Here is a 19,314-nt window from a genome sequence, read left to right as displayed (position 1 = left end):
CAGGCCAAATGGTTACTGCTGCTGAACCATGCTGTTCTGTACCAATCGGGTTAGCTGACGTGGCCATGTTGTCAGACTGGGCAAGTGACCAATCATGAGTTGGTTTGTAAACATCTCGAATCGTGGTCAAGTTGAAATGCTACTGGAACAGTTGCTCAACGTGCTCAGAACCGTTCGGCCCGATGATGGAAAAGCGCCTCATGCCCTGTGAGCACGTTTTACTGTAAACGAGAGCAATATCTAGCCAATTAAACAACCATTGCATGACTTTTTTTAGGCCAGGAAAACACAGCTTTAAAATATTTTCAGGTTTTCTGTGACAATGGGTACCCTGTAACTTTATTTCACAGGAGAGTAACATCCAAACAGAATGTGGACAGGTCAAGTCATCACTTCCCTTTGATATAATGCAGCTTGCTTTGTAATGTGGCATGCAGGGATCGATTAAACTACTAGTGTGAGCCACATTACATGCTGGGGTGTTGGGTGTGTATCAGCATCAGTGTTTTTTTTTTTTTTTTAGATACAGTTTGATTATTAGGTTTAAAGACTTCATGAAATGGTTAGATGAACATAATTATCTTTCCTCTGTTGACGTATTTCCTATTGAAACAGGACATTGTGAGGGGCTATATTTTTTTTTTATAGCGAATAGCCTTTAGTTTACGTCACAGGCTGGTAAAACTACACTTTACAGCTTGTAGAATAGACAAAAGTAGTGAAAACAATGCCTCTTCACCTACACCTGCAAATCTGCCAGAATTGGAGAGTGATAGGTGAAAATGAAGCAGTATTCATTTATGCAGTAAGGTCTATTCAAGACGAGACCGGTTCTGATTAGGAGATATTAGATTTTTAGAGGCCCATGGTCATCAATGGGAGTGTTAATGTGCCCAAATGGCATGCTGTCAAATTATTTGCTTGCATGGACTCAAACTTTGATACGGCATGAGAAATTGGAGAGCATTTTCATAGCATGAGCTGCATATGCATTTTGTTTAGGGCTATCAATTGATTAAAGTTTGTAATCGAATTAATTTCATGACATGCAGATTAATCACAATTAATCACTTACAACAATATTTGATGAGAAAGGCCCCCAAATAAAGATAATTCAATATAAATAATATATAATAAATATATGTAAATACAATTACAGTGGTCAAAAAGTATGTGAACACTTTGGAATTAGCTGGTTTTCTGCATTAATGATCATAAAATGTGACCTTATCTTCAAAGTCACAAGTATAGTCAAAATACAATGTGTTTAAGCTAACAACACAAACAATTATAATATTTCATGTCTTTATTGATCACATCCCATTAAACATTCACAGTGCTATGTAAAAAGTATTTGAACACCTAGGCTAAAGACTAGAGTCAGGAGGCTAGAGTCAGGAGTTGGCAAACCTGGCATCAAATTAATGAAACGAGATTGGAGGTGTGGGTTAGAGCTACTCTGACTTATAAAAAGCACTCAAACATTTTTAGTTTGCTATTCACAAGAAACATCTGCTGACATGAACCATGCATCGCAAAAAAGAGATTTCAGAAGACCTACAGTCAAGAATTGTTGCTTTGCACAAAGCTGGAAAGGGTTACAAAGTTATCTTGAAGTTATCTCATAGAGCTTAGATATTCATCTGTCCACTGTTAGACAAACTGTGTATAAATGGAGATAATTTAGTACTGTGGGTACTCTCCCTAGAAGTGGCCATTAGCCTTTAGTTTACGTCACAGGCTGGTAAAACTACACTTTACAGCTTGTAGAATAGACAAAAGTAGTGAAAACAATGCCTCTTCACCTACACCTGCAAATCTGCCAGAATTGGAGAGTGATAGGTGAAAATGAAGCAGTATTCATTTATGCAGTAAGGTCTATTCAAGACGAGACCGGTTCTGATTAGGAGATATTAGATTTTTAGAGGCCCATGGTCATCAATGGGAGTGTTAATGTGCCCAAATGGCATGCTGTCAAATTATTTGCTTGCATGGACTCAAACTTTGATACGGCATGAGAAATTGGAGAGCATTTTCATAGCATGAGCTGCATATGCATTTTGTTTAGGGCTATCAATTGATTAAAGTTTGTAATCGAATTAATTTCATGACATGCAGATTAATCACAATTAATCACTTACAACAATATTTGATGAGAAAGGCCCCCAAATAAAGATAATTCAATATAAATAATATATAATAAATATATGTAAATACAATTACAGTGGTCAAAAAGTATGTGAACACTTTGGAATTAGCTGGTTTTCTGCATTAATGATCATAAAATGTGACCTTATCTTCAAAGTCACAAGTATAGTCAAAATACAATGTGTTTAAGCTAACAACACAAACAATTATAATATTTCATGTCTTTATTGATCACATCCCATTAAACATTCACAGTGCTATGTAAAAAGTATTTGAACACCTAGGCTAAAGACTAGAGTCAGGAGGCTAGAGTCAGGAGTTGGCAAACCTGGCATCAAATTAATGAAACGAGATTGGAGGTGTGGGTTAGAGCTACTCTGACTTATAAAAAGCACTCAAACATTTTTAGTTTGCTATTCACAAGAAACATCTGCTGACATGAACCATGCATCGCAAAAAAGAGATTTCAGAAGACCTACAGTCAAGAATTGTTGCTTTGCACAAAGCTGGAAAGGGTTACAAAGTTATCTTGAAGTTATCTCATAGAGCTTAGATATTCATCTGTCCACTGTTAGACAAACTGTGTATAAATGGAGATAATTTAGTACTGTGGGTACTCTCCCTAGAAGTGGCCATCCAGCTAAGATGACTCAAAGGGCACACCTCAGAATACTCAATGAGGTAAAAAAAAAAAAAAGAACCCTAGAGTGACAGCTAAAGACATGAAGGAATCATTGGAACTGTTCCTTATCATGAGTCTGCTATACAGAAAACATTAAACAGGCATGGTGTCCATGGCAGAATACCACGAAGGAAGCTGCTGCTTTCCGACAAAAACATTGCTGCGAGCCTGAAGTGCGCCAAAGACCACCTTGACACTCCACAACGCTACCGGTAAAATTTTTGTGGACTGATGAAAATTGAAGTAAATCCACTACAGGATGTCTTCAAAAAGAAATTCCACCTTTTGGAGTGATCCAATCAGAACCCAGACCTGAACCCAATAGAGATGCTGTGGAATGACCTCAAGAGAGCCGTTTACACCAGAAATCCTAAGAATATGGCTGAGCTGAAGAAGTTCTGTAAGGAAGAATGGTCCAACATTCCTTCTGAACATTGTGCAGGTCTAATCCGCAGCTACCGGAAAAACTTGGTTGAGGTTATTGCTGTCAAAGGAGGATCGACCAGATATTAAATGAAAAGGGTTCACTTACTTTTCCATAGCAATGTGAGTTTTAAATGGGATGTGTTCCATAAAGACATGAAAGATTATAATTGTTTGTGTGTTGTTAGCTTAAGCACATTGTGTTTGTCTATACTTGTGACTTTGATGAATATGAGGTCACATTTTATGATCAATTAATGCAGACAAACAGCTAATTCCAAAAGGTTCACATAATTTTTCTTGCTACTGTATATCTGTGTTTGCCATTTTTAATTGTCGCTTTATGCACATATGCATCAGACAAACGCTTTTGGAGTGTCTCACTGCTTTACAGCATCATAAATGCCTCCTTACATTAAGGAAAGATGTGAATGTATCATCTGTGTTTAACAACACACAATACCCAATAAACACTAGCAGAACACACACACAACAGCACCAGCACAAACACACACAGCATGCGCCGATCAGGGCTTGAAATTAACAGATTGTCTTCATTCTCAGGCACGCTTTAAAATTCCTGAAAGAGGAATAGTGATGTGTGTGTATGGCCCTTTTACACAACTACACAAGAGAATGGCTTATTGTACTGTTTCTTTATGTGTATTGTGTGCAATGTGGCCCAGAAATATTTCAGTTCATAGTTATTTTAGTGTAATGTTCCTCATTTAATTAAATGAAACTAGTTTAGAAACATTTTAAGAAACTGCTTTGTCATATTAAATCCAATCATGGGAGATTAAGGAACATTCTCAGGAAACGGTGCCATTAGTATGCTCAAGACTTTCTACAAGGGCTGGGTATCGATACAGATTTCCCGATTCGATATCGATTCATTTGATAATATTTCAGATATAATGTCCCTTTTGCTTACATATAAAATAAATTCTCTCCCAGCTAATGCTGTGAATTATACAGGGGATCTTCAAACTAGGTACATTACAAAAATATTAATTTTACTAATTATATTTTATTAGTTTTTCATCATTTTGGTCACATTTTAGCATTTTTTAAATGAACAAATCAATGTATTTAATCAATAAATATGATATTATATTGCATATATTATATTTTGTTAAATTGTTATTGTTTAATTCCATAATTTGTAGTTTTGGTGAACACGTGCAGTCTCTTCAAGAAAGACAGCATTTCTGTAAACAGCATCTTTAAATTAGCGCATGTTAACGAGAGAGACTTGAATGGCATTATGTCATCTGTGCTATGTCTGATTACAATTAAATGTTTATTTATTGTTTTTGATCAACTGACTGTAAAGAACAGAAAGGATATTAAAAGAGACATTATTCAATGACAAATGGATTGCGTGGATGTCGTCTTTGGACACACATTACACGGAACAACACGCAGTATTGCAACTTTGGTTGCAAATGTGAGTGATTTCCTCTCACTGTAGAGGAGGGTTGCACAGAGTAAAAGATCGATACAAGGCTTTTGAGAAACTGAATCGAAAAAAAATTAAACGAAAAATTATATATTTTCTTTGGCCCTGCCCTACTTTCTGCTGATATAATGAACAGTATACTAAACAGTACTGATACACTGTTACAGGTAAAAAAATCAGCTTTGTTTTGTTTCTTTTTCCAAACTGTAAAAATGTGGTTGGGGTAGGGTTGCCACGATACCTGAATAATGTCCTATGGTACGATACCAGCTAAAGTATCACAATGCCGAGTAGTATTACGTACCCTATTAATTATTAGAATAGTATTATGCAAAAATAATGTAGTTAATATTAATTTATTTATTTTCATGCAGCATTTCAAGATGGTCCGGTTAAACCCTGTCACAGAAAACTGAAGTCGAATACCACTACTGGGAATATTACTACAATACATTCAATGGTAATTACAGATGAAAACACTTGTTGTATCGCCAGTACTTAAAGCTTGAGTAACGTAGTAGTACTATGGCACCGGTATACCTTGCAACCCAAGGTTGGTGTGATGACATTGTGCTAGCTAAGGCTGTTTTTAAAACATGTTTGTTCTGATTTTTGACTCTTTAACATTCAATTCCATAACATGTTGAATTTGTCCCCAGGCTGGGACAAAACATGTGTTAATAATTTCATGGATTTGATTTTCTATAATGATTTATCTCTTTAAATTAAAAGTATATAAATCCCAAAATTACTGTGATGGGGTTGAAATAATGTAGTGCTTTAGGGAAAGGATTCTCAAGTATTGCTACTTTTCAAGACTGAAACCAAATATTCAGAAACTCATCTCTGTTTATCACTAATCTGAATTATTTCTCAATGTCTATGGCAGTTATAGCCCTGGTACTTTGGGCCTGAGGTTGGGGGAAAAAAATGTTCTTGAAAGTTCAGCTGTGACGATTTCAAATGAAATTATTTAAAAACTTTTCACTGACAGTGAGGGTGTTCACACGCACATTCTTACACCGATTATGCTTAATAATCTGACAATGTGTGTGGTCATGTAAACGAATAAACAGCGTTCCTTTATTGGTGAAATGTCATAAACTGCTTAAGATTAAACCGATCAACATGGGTAGATTTTTGCCCATAACACTGATTTTGCATTTCATGTAAACATCTTTACCGGCGCTCTTATCGGCTTATCCAACGTGCACACAACTCTTTGCGATTTGACGTCAAAAGCAGAGAATAATGCATGAAAACACGGATTTCTTGCTTAGTCAGATTTTTTAAATAAGCTGATTTTTAGCAGTTAACAGCGTATTGGTGTGCATGTAAACAGTTCACTTTCAAGCATAAATGGCACAGTTTCCTGAGAACAACCCCTAAATACGTTTTACATTACATTATACAACCATTTAAAATACTTTAAATTCTGGTCTTAAATCTAAATGAAATTCAATCTATCCTTTAATAGATTGTTATGTTTGAAAAACATTTAAAAGTTTTGGGAAAGAGAGAAAGTAGTTTGTCTGAAATACTGCAGAAGTTTTCCGTTGAAAGAAAGCTGATGGATTTATTGGTCAATCTTTCAAATGCTCTAACAATTGCTCGTGGCAGTCAGTAATTTCAAGCCCTATGTTTATTTTTTTTATTTTATTTTTTATTTATTGGTTTTCAATTGCAATTAAAATGGAATAGTTTGGTTTGGCTATGAGGAAGCTTCCAGAGTCTGGTTAGTCACAATACAACAGTAAGATTGTGAACATACCTGAGCAATGTTCAAAGTCTAGAGCATTGGAGGAGGAGGAGGAGGAGGAGGATGGGCGGGGCAAGACAGGACAGAACAAAAATAAAGGAAGAAAAAAAAGAAAACACAAATACAGTGACTAGGAGGCCAGCTCCAAGTAACCCTGTCAGTCAAGCCAAACCACACCCCCAGAGACAGGTACAAGAGAGACAGGCGGGGCTATACTCCCTTCCAGACAGCAGAAATGGACAGGCATGCTAGCCGAAAGGACAGACAGACAATAAGAAGTCCCGGCCGAAAGAGAAAGTTCTGGCAAACCGAATGGAGGCGGAGCTTTATAAAGGCGCTAGTTTGGCAGGGAGTATTTCTGGAGGCTGTGGGAGTGTGGGACTACTGATGTATCCAGCTCTCTGTCTCTACCTCCATCAGCTTCTCATCACAGAGGAGGGAGAGAGAGCACTGAGAGACATAGAGAAAAGCAGAGAGGGGGGGGGGGGGGGGGTACCTGTTTGTTGAGACCCAGCATGTTGCAGACCATGTCTCTGGAGTAGGGTTGCTCCAGCACATACCTCAGCAGACCCGTTTGTGGCTCAAACAGGTCCTATAGCAGAGAGAGAGAGAGAGAGAGAGCCATAACACTTCATTCGCAACACATTTAATGTTCATAACGTGACATTTCCCTGTGAAACAGAGCGGGACTTGATTTTAACCATCAGGATTTGACTGGACTATGTGAAAAATGTACTATTATAATGTTTATGCCTGTCCATGTGGAATTGGTTACAGCAGATAAGGAAAATCATTTTAGAGGCAGAGAAAGTTGTCATGATTTCAATGTCTAATTGAAGTGTGTAATTCAAAAAGAATTGGTAGTAGTTTCAGCGTCCTGAATGAATGTATCTAAAACAGTAAGCACATGACTTCATCCCTCAGAAATAAGTGTATGCTGCATACTTATGCACACTGAACGGGTGCATCTCACAGAGTCATGTCCAAGTCATATTTCACCCCAAAAATCAAAAGGAAAAAAATACATTTTTAGTACCCTTCAGATTTTTTTGCATATATACATTATTTTCACAATTCCTTCCATTTCACACTTTCCCTTCAAACTCTAATTACCGTCATTCGTCTAGAGGTTTTACTTTTGAGTTTGTAATTCCCACTATTCTCAACAATGATTCTCATTACTGAAAATATATTGTAATACAATGATTTTTAATGTAAGTCAGCAATAATTAAAACCAATACAACAACTATTTCCATGATATTCAACTATGAGATGTTTATTTTTTTTCACATTACAATAATGAAAATTAGATTTTGTTTCAATTACATTCAGTATTAATCTTGTCATACAAAGATACAGTATATATATATATCTCAGCTCTGTAGGTCCATACAATATAAGTGAATGGTGATCAAAACTTTGAATCTCAAAAAAGCACATGAAGTCAGCATAAAAGTAATCCATAAGACTCCAGTGGTTTAATCAATGTCTTCTGAAATGATCCACTTGGTTTTGGGTGAGAACAGACCAAAATATAACTAATTTTTTCACTGTACATCTCAACAGCAGTCTCCTTGGCGATCATGATTTCAAGCTCGATTACACTTCCTATAGCGCCATCTAGCGCATGGGTCAAGCACTAGGAAGTGTAAGGAGACTGCTGTTGAGATGTACAGTAAAAAAGGAGTTATATTTTGGTCTGTTCTCACCCAAAACCAACTGGCTCTCTTCTGAAGACATGGATTAAACCACTGGAGTCTGTTGGATTACTTTTATGCTGACTTTATCTGCTTTTTGGACCTTCAAAAGCCTGGTCACCATTCACTTGCATTTTGTGGATCTACAGAGCTGAAATATTCTTCTAAAAATCTTCATTTGTGTTCTGCAGAAGAAAGAAAGTCATACACATCTGGGATGGCATGACGGTGAGTAAATGAGAGAATTTTCATTTTTGGGTGAACTATCCCTTTAAACAATTTAGATTAAAACATCCTGTTGCTGAAAATATGTCGAGAAATAAACAACACCGCAAGACTTTACCGAGGCTCAAACACTGTTTTTAGAAGGAAAAATCTTGTTGAATGTTGTTGATTTGAATGATCCAGTCATAGTGTTTTGGGGATTTAACTGAAAGAGCTGAACATCGGTAAACTGTTCAGTGATTTATTTCTTCTCACATAATTATACAATTTCAATACAACTCAACATTTTATATCCACATATTTATTTATTTGCTTAGTAGCTGTGTAATAAGCAGGATAATGTACAGTCATACGGTTATCATCACAAAATAAATCCTTTCACCCTGTCGGGGTTTATTGTGCGATAACACCAGGCTGACTATACATTATCCCTTACATAACTTACATCTGCACAGACAATGAAAGACACATACAGGTGAACTTAAACTAAGTTATGTGCTGGTCATAATGTGCATATCAGATTGTAAATAAACCCTTGCTGAAACAATGTGCTATACTCTAAATCACAGAAAATTAATAACTCAGAAAAATTAAGTCTCTAAAAGCATGCAGAATCCACACTAAGTAGCTAAAACATTCTTCATGATATGCTATTAGTGCAGGAACTTAATTTCAGATTGATTTATGTTTCATGTAATAAATGTTTGTTTAAAAAATATTTGAATATTTGGTGTAGGTTTCGACTGTTACAGCTTAAAACTTTATTGTCAGACAGCATATTATTAAATATTAGCCAATGTATTTTTCATTGTCTAAAATTATATGCCATTTAGTCGGAGTAAAAATGACTAAAATTAAGGGGTAACACTTAATAAGTTAACATGAACTTACAATGAAAAATACTTATTAACCATTTATTAATATTAGTTATTTTCAACATATAGTAATACATTTTCTAATGTATATGTTAACATTAGTTAATGCACAATGAACTAACATGAACTAACAATAAACAATAGTATTTTTATTAACTAACATCAACCATGATTAATAAACACTGTAAAAAAAATCTCTTTAATTGATACCGAATGCATTTCCTAATGTTAAAGAATTTTTATAAAGTGTTACCGATTAAGGAATATGGCACTGACTAATCATTTTTTTGTGTTAAAAAGTAACACTGATTAAAGCAATGTAAATAATGGGAATTTAATTGTGCAGTCATGAAAATAATGTCACATAATGCCAAACAAATAATAATATAGGCTTCATTTTCTTTTCTGTATGTTCTTTGTGAGATTCATCCAAACATAAAGAACCATTAAAAACCTCTTGCTGCAGTCTCATGCTCTATGACAAACAGCAATGTGTAAAATGAAAAAGTATTGTAATTTATAACTACAGGAGCAGAACATCTCAGCTCTATACTCTGAGGACAACAGCAGTACCTTATCATACGGCAGCATTCCCCGGAGTGGGAAACGCAGAGTCGTTGGGTCCAGTTTCCATGAATTACAGATGGCCCCAGAATTATTAACCACCGGCAGAAGACTACAGCGACCTGAAACAGACACACACATCATACTGTAAACATGTGGCAGCCAGAGGCTTAAGGGATATGAGTGACTATGTTCATTCCTCAACTGTGAGATAAAGATGGGTGAATTTATAATCTCACCGCAGATGGAGTTTATTCGAGCAGTGGGTCTAAAACTATCAACAAAGTCAGATATCAGGCTGCCCAACAACTGATAAGGGAAAAAAGAGATGAGACAAAATGTTTGTTTCATTATCCCAGGTGTAATTTATATCAAGTTATCGATATGACCATTACAACAATCAATCTACAAATAAGAGTCAGGAGTGTGTGTGTTGAATCTCACCCAGTGTGAGAACGCCCCCTCTGGATACAGTTTTCTGATCTCAGTCACTGCAAAGTACGCCGGCAGCAGACAAGCGTTCCGGTCCAGTATGTATTCCACAACCTTCACAGAGGAAAATTAACTACACATCACAAGCAGAACATGAAACTAGGGATGTGCAACATTATATATTTATGAAAATCTGCTAATTGTATGATCAGTCTCAAGTAAGGCCAGAACAAACAGACTGATTTCAGGTCATATCCACAACACACTCAGATTCTTATTTCTTAAAAACAGTTAGACAGAGCGCAGAGTGGAACAGAATGCAGGGGTCTCGACACAAAAAAGAGGTGTAATGCAACGGCCAAAGACATGCACTTGGTGACTTGTGTCAAGTTCATAGAAATGTAATCATCATGTTGGTTTCATGAATTGTTTTAGAAACAATGATAGCACCTTCTACCAAAATTATTTTGATTTAACGACTCATTCCTGCTAGAAACTCCATCTGTTTGTCCTAGTGTGAATTCAAACATACTTCTCGTGCTGCCAGCAGCTGTTGAACCACTGCTGAGCTCACAAAGTTTGGGATGGTCTGAATCTTATCCATCACAGACTTCAGTATATCCCTCACGCCCTGAAAAACAACACACAGAGATCTGAATATAGAGTAAACAGACAGACACACAGATCAAATTCATCACAATTCTATTAACACAGATCGGATTTCACTCTCACTGTGAATGTTTCAGGATCACAGATTGAATATAGATGTCTGGTACCTTGTAGTCGACTCCTCCAATGATTTTGCGGACGAGTTTGAAGGTCAAAGCCCAAAGTTGAGTCCTCTCCCACTCCAGAGTGTCAGAACTGATTAAAGCTTGACACACCATCCTACAGAACACAGTTACACACAATCACTCAAGCGTCTTCCTTCAGATCACATGATTCATGGTTCTGCCTGTCTCAAAGCACCCAGGATGCAACAGGGAAGGGTTCAGGTTTGTAACTAATGAATTTTAAAACATGATTATAAATCAGGGTTGTCATGACACCAAAATGTCACCAGTCAATACCAATAACAGACAGATGTCATGATTCGTAATAATATACCACAGTAAATGCTAATTGCGATTATGCAACAAACAAAAAATAATAAATAAATATAACATTAAAGTATATAGACTTCAAGTATTTATCATGTTGTCTGTGGGACATTTATTTATACTGTACCACCCAAAAATCCAATTAATGTTGACAAACTGTATATTATTTGAAAGGTCTAAGTGTTCAGTGCCGGTATTTGATCACTTGTTTTTCCAGAAACATATACAGTGCATTCAGAAAGTATTCAGACCCCTTAATTTGTTTTCACATTTTGATATGTTGCAGCCTTATGCTAAAATACTTTAAATTATTATTTATTTCACATCAATCTACACTCCATACCCCATAATGACAAAGCAAAAACCAGATTTTTGATAACTTTGCAAATTTATTAAAAAGAAAAAACTGAAATATCACATTGACATAAGTATTCAGACCCTTTGATACAACACTTGAAATTTAGCTCAGGTGCAGCCCTCTATATAAGGTCTCACAGCTGAAGATGCATATCAGAGCAAAAACCAAGCCATGAGGTCAAAGGAACTGCCTGCAGAGTTCAGAGCTGACAGAGATTGTGTTGAGGCATAGATCTGGGGAAGGCTACAAAAATTTTTTGGCTGCATTGAATGTTCCCAAGAGCACAGTGGCCTCCATAATTCTTAAATGGAAAAAGTTTGGAACAACCAGAACTCTTCCTAGAGCTGGCCACCTGGCCAAACTGAGCAATCGGGGGAGAAGAGCCTTGGTAAGAGAGGTGACCAAGAACCCGATGGTCACTCTGGTTGAGCTCCAGACATCATGTGTGGAGATGGGAGAAACTTGCAGAAGGACAACCATCACTGCAACACTCCACCGATCTGGGCTTTATGGCACAGTGGCCAGACGGAAGCCTCTCCTCAGTGCAAGATACATAAAAAAGCACCTAAAGGACACTCAGACTGTGAGAAACAAGATTATCTAGTCTGATGAAATGAAGATTGAACTGTTTGGCCTCAATTCCAAGCGTCATGTCTGAAGGTAACCAGGCACTGCTCATCACCTGTGCAATCCCATCCCAATGGTGAATGATGGCATGGTGGTGGTAGCATCATCCTGTGGGGCTGTTTTTCAGCGGCAGGGACTGGGGGACTGGTCAGGGTTGAAGGAAAGCTGAATGCAGCAAAATACAGAGATATCCTTAATGAAAACCTGGTCCAGAGCGCTCAGGACCTCATACTGGGTCGAAGGTTCACCTTCTAATAGGACAATGACCCTAAGCACACAGCCAAGACAACGCAAGAGTGGCTTAGGGACAACTCTGTGAATGTCCTTGAGTGGCCCAGCCAGAGCCCAGAATTGAACCCAATCGAACATCTCTGGAGAGACCTGAAAATGACTGTCCACTGACTGTCCCCATCTAACCTGACAGAGCTTGAGAGGATCTGCAGAGAAGAATGGCAGAAAATCCCCAAATCCAGGTGTGCAAAGATTGTCGCATCATACCCCAAAAGACTTGAGGCTGTAATCGCTGCCAAAGGTGCTTCAACTAAGTACTGAGTTAAGAGTCTGAATACTTATGTCAATGTGATATTTCAGTTTTTTATTTTTAATAAATTTGCAAAGTTATCAAAAATCTGGTTTTTGCTTTGTCATTATGGGGTATGGAGTGTAGATTGATGTGTAAAAATACATAATTTAAAACATTTTAGCATAAGGCTGCAAAATAACAAAATGTGAAAAAAAATGAAGGGGTCTGAAAACTTTCTGAATGCACTGTATACAATAATTCGTGACAGGAGTACAAATGAAAACATGAAAAAGCAATGCAGGAATTCACACCCCCATTATGAAATACCGAGCCACACATAAATCTAATTCATCACACGAGTAAACTTTCCATTGCAAGCATCCAGTGCATAAAACCCCATTGTACTTTGTCCAAAAAAGTGGTAAGTCAGAAAAATATTGATGTAATATCCATTATTTATATCAGAACTCTTCTCTTTGTGCGTAAGCACCGCTTCTGTCGTAAAACTGAATATAATGTATTCCCATCATAGTCTAACGAACAAAATTAACCCACCACCAAAAACAACGAGGCATTTTACTCAAAATAGCCAAACAAAATCTGGAAATATGCCTACACATAGAACAAAAGCTTAAAGGAGCCTCATTTTTTTGTGCTGTCATCCTTAAATTTAAAACATAACTTGAGATGTGTGGCTTTGAGATCATTGCTTTTCTTGTATGCTCTGGCGCATTTTTTATATACATTTTATTTTTTATTTAATATCAATTTGCTTTTTTACTTATATTAAGAGCACTAAGTGTCCTCTTTCAGAAGAAACCAAAATGATGCCTGAAGGCCAAAGGGTTCTGAAAAATTATTAAAATAAACAGTCAGTAATATAGTATTCAGACCAAATGCATAATTTAATTTTTTTTTTTTTTTTATTGTCATAATTTTAATGACACAGACAACAGCAGGTCTAATGAGCTGCATTTACATTGCAAGGGCTAATAACCAGATCTCATCTTTGGACACGAATCTGATCTGTGCACCACCTGTTTACATTCATTTTAGAAGGCTGACTGATATATTTTACAGTTCATGCATGCAGCCACATACCACAATGTCCGGCCGGTCAAAGAGTATGCACGATGAAATGCACGTCGTGTTGGAAAGCACCCACCTGTCAGTCTGAAAGCACCCGGGTACCAAACCAAGTGGATACTCAACACTACTTGTTTTGCTTGAACTCTAACATAGTTTGTTTTGCGCACACATCCTTTATCTTTGTGCCAGAGCCTGTGATAATCTGTGCATCAGAGTCTACTAAAAAGTGCCAGTACCGGTCGGGTTCTACTGTAAATGTCTGTGCAGATTTGGGCATGTTCACCTGGGAGGCAGCAAGCTGGTCTCCACCGCCATGGCCAGACAGTCATACAGGAAGGAGATGCGTTTGGGGCTGTGTTGACTGTGAATGAATCGCACGATCCACTGCACACACTGATCATGTGACTCCTGCAGTGACATCACACATTTCACATTAGACAATAACCTTGCACATACACATATATACAGTCTCTAATGTGAGGATATCAAGACCGATAGAAACTCTCTCTCTCTCTCTCTATATATATAAATATATAAAAACATGTGTAATATGTATATGAAGATTGCTGACCTGAGGCAGAGTGCTCCAGTACTGTCTGAACGCTCCTAAACAGCTCATGAGTTTAGTCCTCTCATCTTCAGGCCCATCCATGAACATCCTGCGACCACACAAAACATATTACACAGCAAACAACTCATTTAGACTGATTCACTCATTTATATTTCAGGCTGAAGGGTTTAAATCTTCATACTTTACTCACCCAGCAAACGCCTCTTCAATCACCTCAGTTTTCTCATGTAAACAAAACATTAAAATTCTCAGTTTCTTTGCTTGTTATATTTGCACAATCAATCTGCATAATTGTGAATACAAAAGATTTGTGGTCATACATATGAAACACTACTAAAACAATAATCCATGTATAGTACAAAGTTATTAAACTTTAATAAAATGATTGTGTTCTGAATGAAATCACCCACCACTACATCTTCAAATATACTCTGCAGCTGACTTTCCATCGGGACGGCCATGATGAGATGTGTGAATCGCAGAAAAACATGTAATACACTCACATTTGCATGTTTATGTGTGTATGTTTGCGTTGAAATATAGCTGTATTACTGCTCTCATGAACACAACAGCAGCGCCTGTGGACACGAACCGGAAGCTCGAATCTTCTTCTTCCTCTTCTTCTTTTGGCGTTTTATTGCGGTTGGCAAACAAACGCTAGGTGCATTCCCGCCACCTCCTGGACTGGAGTGTGGACCATTGATGGAATGGGAAAAATAATTTTATAAACAAATAAATAAAAGTTAAAAAAAAATAATTCTATTACCTTCTAAATCCTATTAAACAGTTCTACCTTTCTTAAGTATCTCATTAATGCATTATATATTTTATGATGATTCAAGTCATTATGCAGCAGTGTTTTAAGAGTAAGATTTCCTATCCCCATTTCTCTTATTTCTTCCAACAGAAATACTCTTTCATTTTCATAAGCAGTACAATATATTAGTACATGCTCTACATAATCTACAATTCCCAGACTCATGTTTGTTCATTCTATAGGGAATCATTCAGAGCTGTGTGCCCAAGGCGAAGTCTGGTAATGATTGTGTCCTCTCTTCAACTACCAAAATTCCCTCCTTCACCTCCTACTTGATTTTGAATATGATAAAGATGTCTTCCTCTTCCCTCTGTATTCCAAAGTTCTTGCCATTTCCGTTTTATAGCTGATCTGATTTTGGCCTTAATTTCTTCTTTACTTAGTGGGATATTCGTTTCTATATGTGATAATTTCAGCGCCTGCTTTGCTAAATGATCAATATCCTCATTTCCATCCACTCCCACGTGTGCTGGAACCCACAGGAAACACATCTTAATTCCTAACTTATTTACTCTATACATACTTAAAAGAATTTCATATAAAATGTCTTGTCTTGAAGATCTCCCGCAGTACACTGTCAGAGCCAAAGCTTCGGAGTTAGACCAATTAACTCTGTATCCTGAGAACTTAGAAAAGGAATTAATAATTCTGTGGAGGCAAGGCATAGATCTAATGGGGTCGAAGACAAATAATAAAATATCATCTGCATAAAGCAAAAGCTTATGCACCATACCTCCCGCCATCACCCCTGGAAAATCATCCTCCTTTCTTATCGCGGCTGCTAATGGTTCCAGGGCAAGACAGAGCAATAATGGGGAAAGAGGGCAACCCTGCCAAGTGCCCCTATCCAGAGTAAAATAATCTGAAAGTAATCCATTTGTTTGTACCGCTGCTACAGGGTGTCTATAAAGTAACTTAATCCATCCAATAAAAGTATTCCCGAACCCATATATTTCCAAAACCTTAAAAAGATAATCCCATTCTACCATATCGAATGCCTTTTCGGCATCAAGTGAGATAGCAGCGACCGGAGTCTGATCATTCGCCACTGACCACATGATATTGATGAAACTCCTAATGTTATCAGAAAAGCAACGACCCCGAATAAACCCTACCTGATCTATATGTATAACAGATGTCATAACTTTACTTAATCGGTTAGCCAAAATTTTTGACAATATTTTTACGTCTAGCTGGATCAGGGAAATTGGACGGTAACTTTTACACTCGCTTGGATCTTTGTCCTTTTTAAGAATCAGACTGATCCGGGCTTGTGTCATGGTTGGAGGAAGCTTTCCATTCTTTAATGATTCAGTATAAACTTCTAACAAAAGTGGAGCCAGTTCTGTAGCATAAGATCTAAAAAAATTCAGTGGCAAAGCCGTCTGGCCCCGGAGCCTTGCCTGTAGGCAAGGTCTTAATTATCTTGCCAAACTCCTCCAAGGTTATCTCAGAATCAAGAGAATTGTTATGCTCAGTTGTCAGTTTAGGGGGTTCTAATGGTTCCACAAAGTTTCTAATATCTTCATCAGTAGACGAAGATGTGGAACTATAGAGATCAAGATAGAATTCTTTAAAGGCATTATTAATATCAGTGGCCGAGGTAAATATTTCACCACCAGCAGATTTCACTGAGGGAATGGTAGAAAAATACTCTCTCTGTTTTATATATCTAGCCAAAAGCTTCCCTGCTTTGTCCCCCGACTCAAAGTATGACTGTCTTGCCCTGAATAGCCAAAATTCCACCTTCTGCGACAAAATAGTATTCGCTTCAGATCTGCCTCTGCACTTTTAATATTCCCTTCCAACTCCACGATTTCTTGTCCTTTGCATTTTTTGGTGAATGAGGCATACTGTATGATCCGGCCCCTAAGAACCGCCTTAAGTGCCTCCCAAGCCACGCCCACAGAGGATACTGAGGACCAGTTGGTCTCCATATAGACATTGATTTCAGCCTTTAGCATTTGTTGGAATTCAGGATTTTGCAAAAGGGATACATTAAAGCACCAACTATATGATTTCTTTTTCTCCATATGTGGCAGCACCTCTAAACTCACCAGGGTGTGATCTGAGACAAAGATGTTTCCAATTGAGCAATCAACAACAGATGAAATGAGGGACTTAGATATAAAAAAAAAAATCTATTCTAGAATAAATCTTATGGACTGATGAAAATAATGTATAGTCGCTCCCAAATGGGTTTAAAAGTCTCCAAATATCCTGTAAGACCAAGATGTTTACACATCCTGTGAAGCGTTGATGTTGCTCTAGGGGGCTTACACACTTTTGCTTCACAATGATCAAGGACTGAGTCCATCAAAAGATTAAAGTCTCCTCCCAATGTTATATCATGAGGGGTGCCAGCGGCTTGCAACATACCTTCAAGATCTATAAAAAAAGCCCTGATCATCAGCGTTAGGTACGTAAATATTAGCCAAAATCAGACTTTGCCCCTGAATTTCTGCTAAAACAATAATGACTCTTCCTAATTTATCATTAATCTGTTTGAGACATTTTAATTGTAGATGTTTACTTATCAATGTAATGACTCCCCTGCTCTTACACGAGCTAGCACTAAAGAAAACATATCCACCCCATATCTTCCCAAATTTTTCAGCTTCCTGCAGAGAAAGATGAATTTCTTGAAGAAACACTATATCAAATTTCTTACGTTTAAGAAAAGAAATAACCTTGCTTCTTTTTATGGGATGCACCAACCCATTCCCATTCCACGTGGAGAGAGACAATCCACTCATATTAACATTTCACATTTTGACATATCAGAAAAAATATACTGAATGTCAAAAATAAAATTATAAAGACCACATTCTAACATTAGTGCAACAGTCAAACCCCGAACATCCCCCAAAACAAAACAAAAAAAACAGAAAAAAGAAAAATGTGTGCATTAACCCCACGCACGACAGTGCCAACTGGCGTCCATCCCTCTAAACTCAAAAAGTCCATGCACGCCTACGAGAGTCCCCGCGACAACTTTGCCGTCGGATTGCTCAAGTCCGGTGTTTCTATACAAATTCTGCGAGACAGAATTACATTACAGAAAATGATTTATAAAACAAACTCCAGCCAATAGCCAGAATAAACACAAACAACGTGTAGATTCATTCACAAAACTGTCTCGAAGGTGTGTTCCTTCACAAAACAAACTCCAGCCACTAGCAGAACCAGCACAAAAACAAAATAAAATTTGTTCAGTTTCCTCGGACAGTCAAACGAATGTTAAGTGAGCCGGCTGTTTCACAAGTGCAGCAGATGACCCAATCCCCCCAATGTCCCGCCAAAAAATACTACACAAAACAAACTCCAGCCAACAGGAGGCACAAGCAAAAAGAACGAGAAGATTCATCCACAACTGTTCTGAAGGAGTGTTATTCCATAAAACAAACTCCAGCTGCCATGTGGAACCAGCACAAAAAGAAACATAACAGGCATCCAGTTTCCCTGGATGGTCAATTGTATGTTCTGTGAGTCAGTTCACTTGGAGGCCATGTGAGAAACACACTATGACTTCCTCAGTCCATCGATTTTATGAAAATTATCTCAGAAATTTGGCCAGATTTGTCCGTCTCCCTCAGCAGATCTCAGAGCCGGAACCCTGTGAGCTCGCTTGACTTCTAGCTTATGGCCTGTTATGTCGAGCAAACCCGGGAAGAGCTCTTCTAGGAATTTAACCATATCTCAGCCTTCTTTGTTCTCAGGAATTCCAACAGTTCGGACGTTTGGGATTGGGATTTTCACACACAACAGTCTCTAGAATTTACTCCGAATGGTGCCAAAAACAAAAAACATCCAGTGAGGGGCAGTTCTGCGGACGGAAACACCTTGTTGATGAGAGAGGTCAACAGAGAATGGACAGACTGGTTCGAACTGACAAAGTCTACGGTAACTCAGATAACCGCTCTGTACAATTGTGGTGAGAAGAATATCATCTCTGAATGCT

The 19,314-nt window shown here is 37.6% G+C and overlaps 1 protein-coding gene across 2 annotated transcripts in view; it reads right to left on the bottom strand.

Moving 5' to 3' along the window:
* The window catches only part of med23 (mediator complex subunit 23), a 104,706-nt gene extending 89,562 nt beyond the window's left edge, over positions 1-15,144 (bottom strand). The window contains exons 1-11 of one of the 2 annotated variants that reach the window (XM_051644807.1): positions 14,947-15,144; positions 14,727-14,758; positions 14,537-14,624; positions 14,249-14,373; positions 11,045-11,156; positions 10,801-10,899; positions 10,281-10,382; positions 10,076-10,145; positions 9,846-9,958; positions 6,971-7,066; positions 6,487-6,504 (exon numbers count right to left, since the gene is read on the bottom strand). In XM_051644807.1, the coding sequence (XP_051500767.1) occupies positions 6,487-6,504; positions 6,971-7,066; positions 9,846-9,958; positions 10,076-10,145; positions 10,281-10,382; positions 10,801-10,899; positions 11,045-11,156; positions 14,249-14,373; positions 14,537-14,624; positions 14,727-14,758; positions 14,947-14,997 (906 nt within the window). In that variant the 5' untranslated portion in view covers positions 14,998-15,144. The remainder of the gene's footprint in view (positions 1-6,486; positions 6,505-6,970; positions 7,067-9,845; positions 9,959-10,075; positions 10,146-10,280; positions 10,383-10,800; positions 10,900-11,044; positions 11,157-14,248; positions 14,374-14,536; positions 14,625-14,726; positions 14,759-14,946) is intronic. The other variant, XM_051644808.1, reaches the window with a different exon arrangement.
* Between the last annotated feature and the right edge of the window lie 4,170 nt (positions 15,145-19,314).

This window comes from Myxocyprinus asiaticus, chromosome 19, assembly GCF_019703515.2.
Source record: "Myxocyprinus asiaticus isolate MX2 ecotype Aquarium Trade chromosome 19, UBuf_Myxa_2, whole genome shotgun sequence".
In the NCBI taxonomy this organism is placed as follows: Eukaryota; Metazoa; Chordata; class Actinopteri; order Cypriniformes; family Catostomidae; genus Myxocyprinus; species Myxocyprinus asiaticus.
Note: the sequence above shows the minus strand (reverse complement) of the source record. Positions and strands in the feature narration are given on the sequence as shown.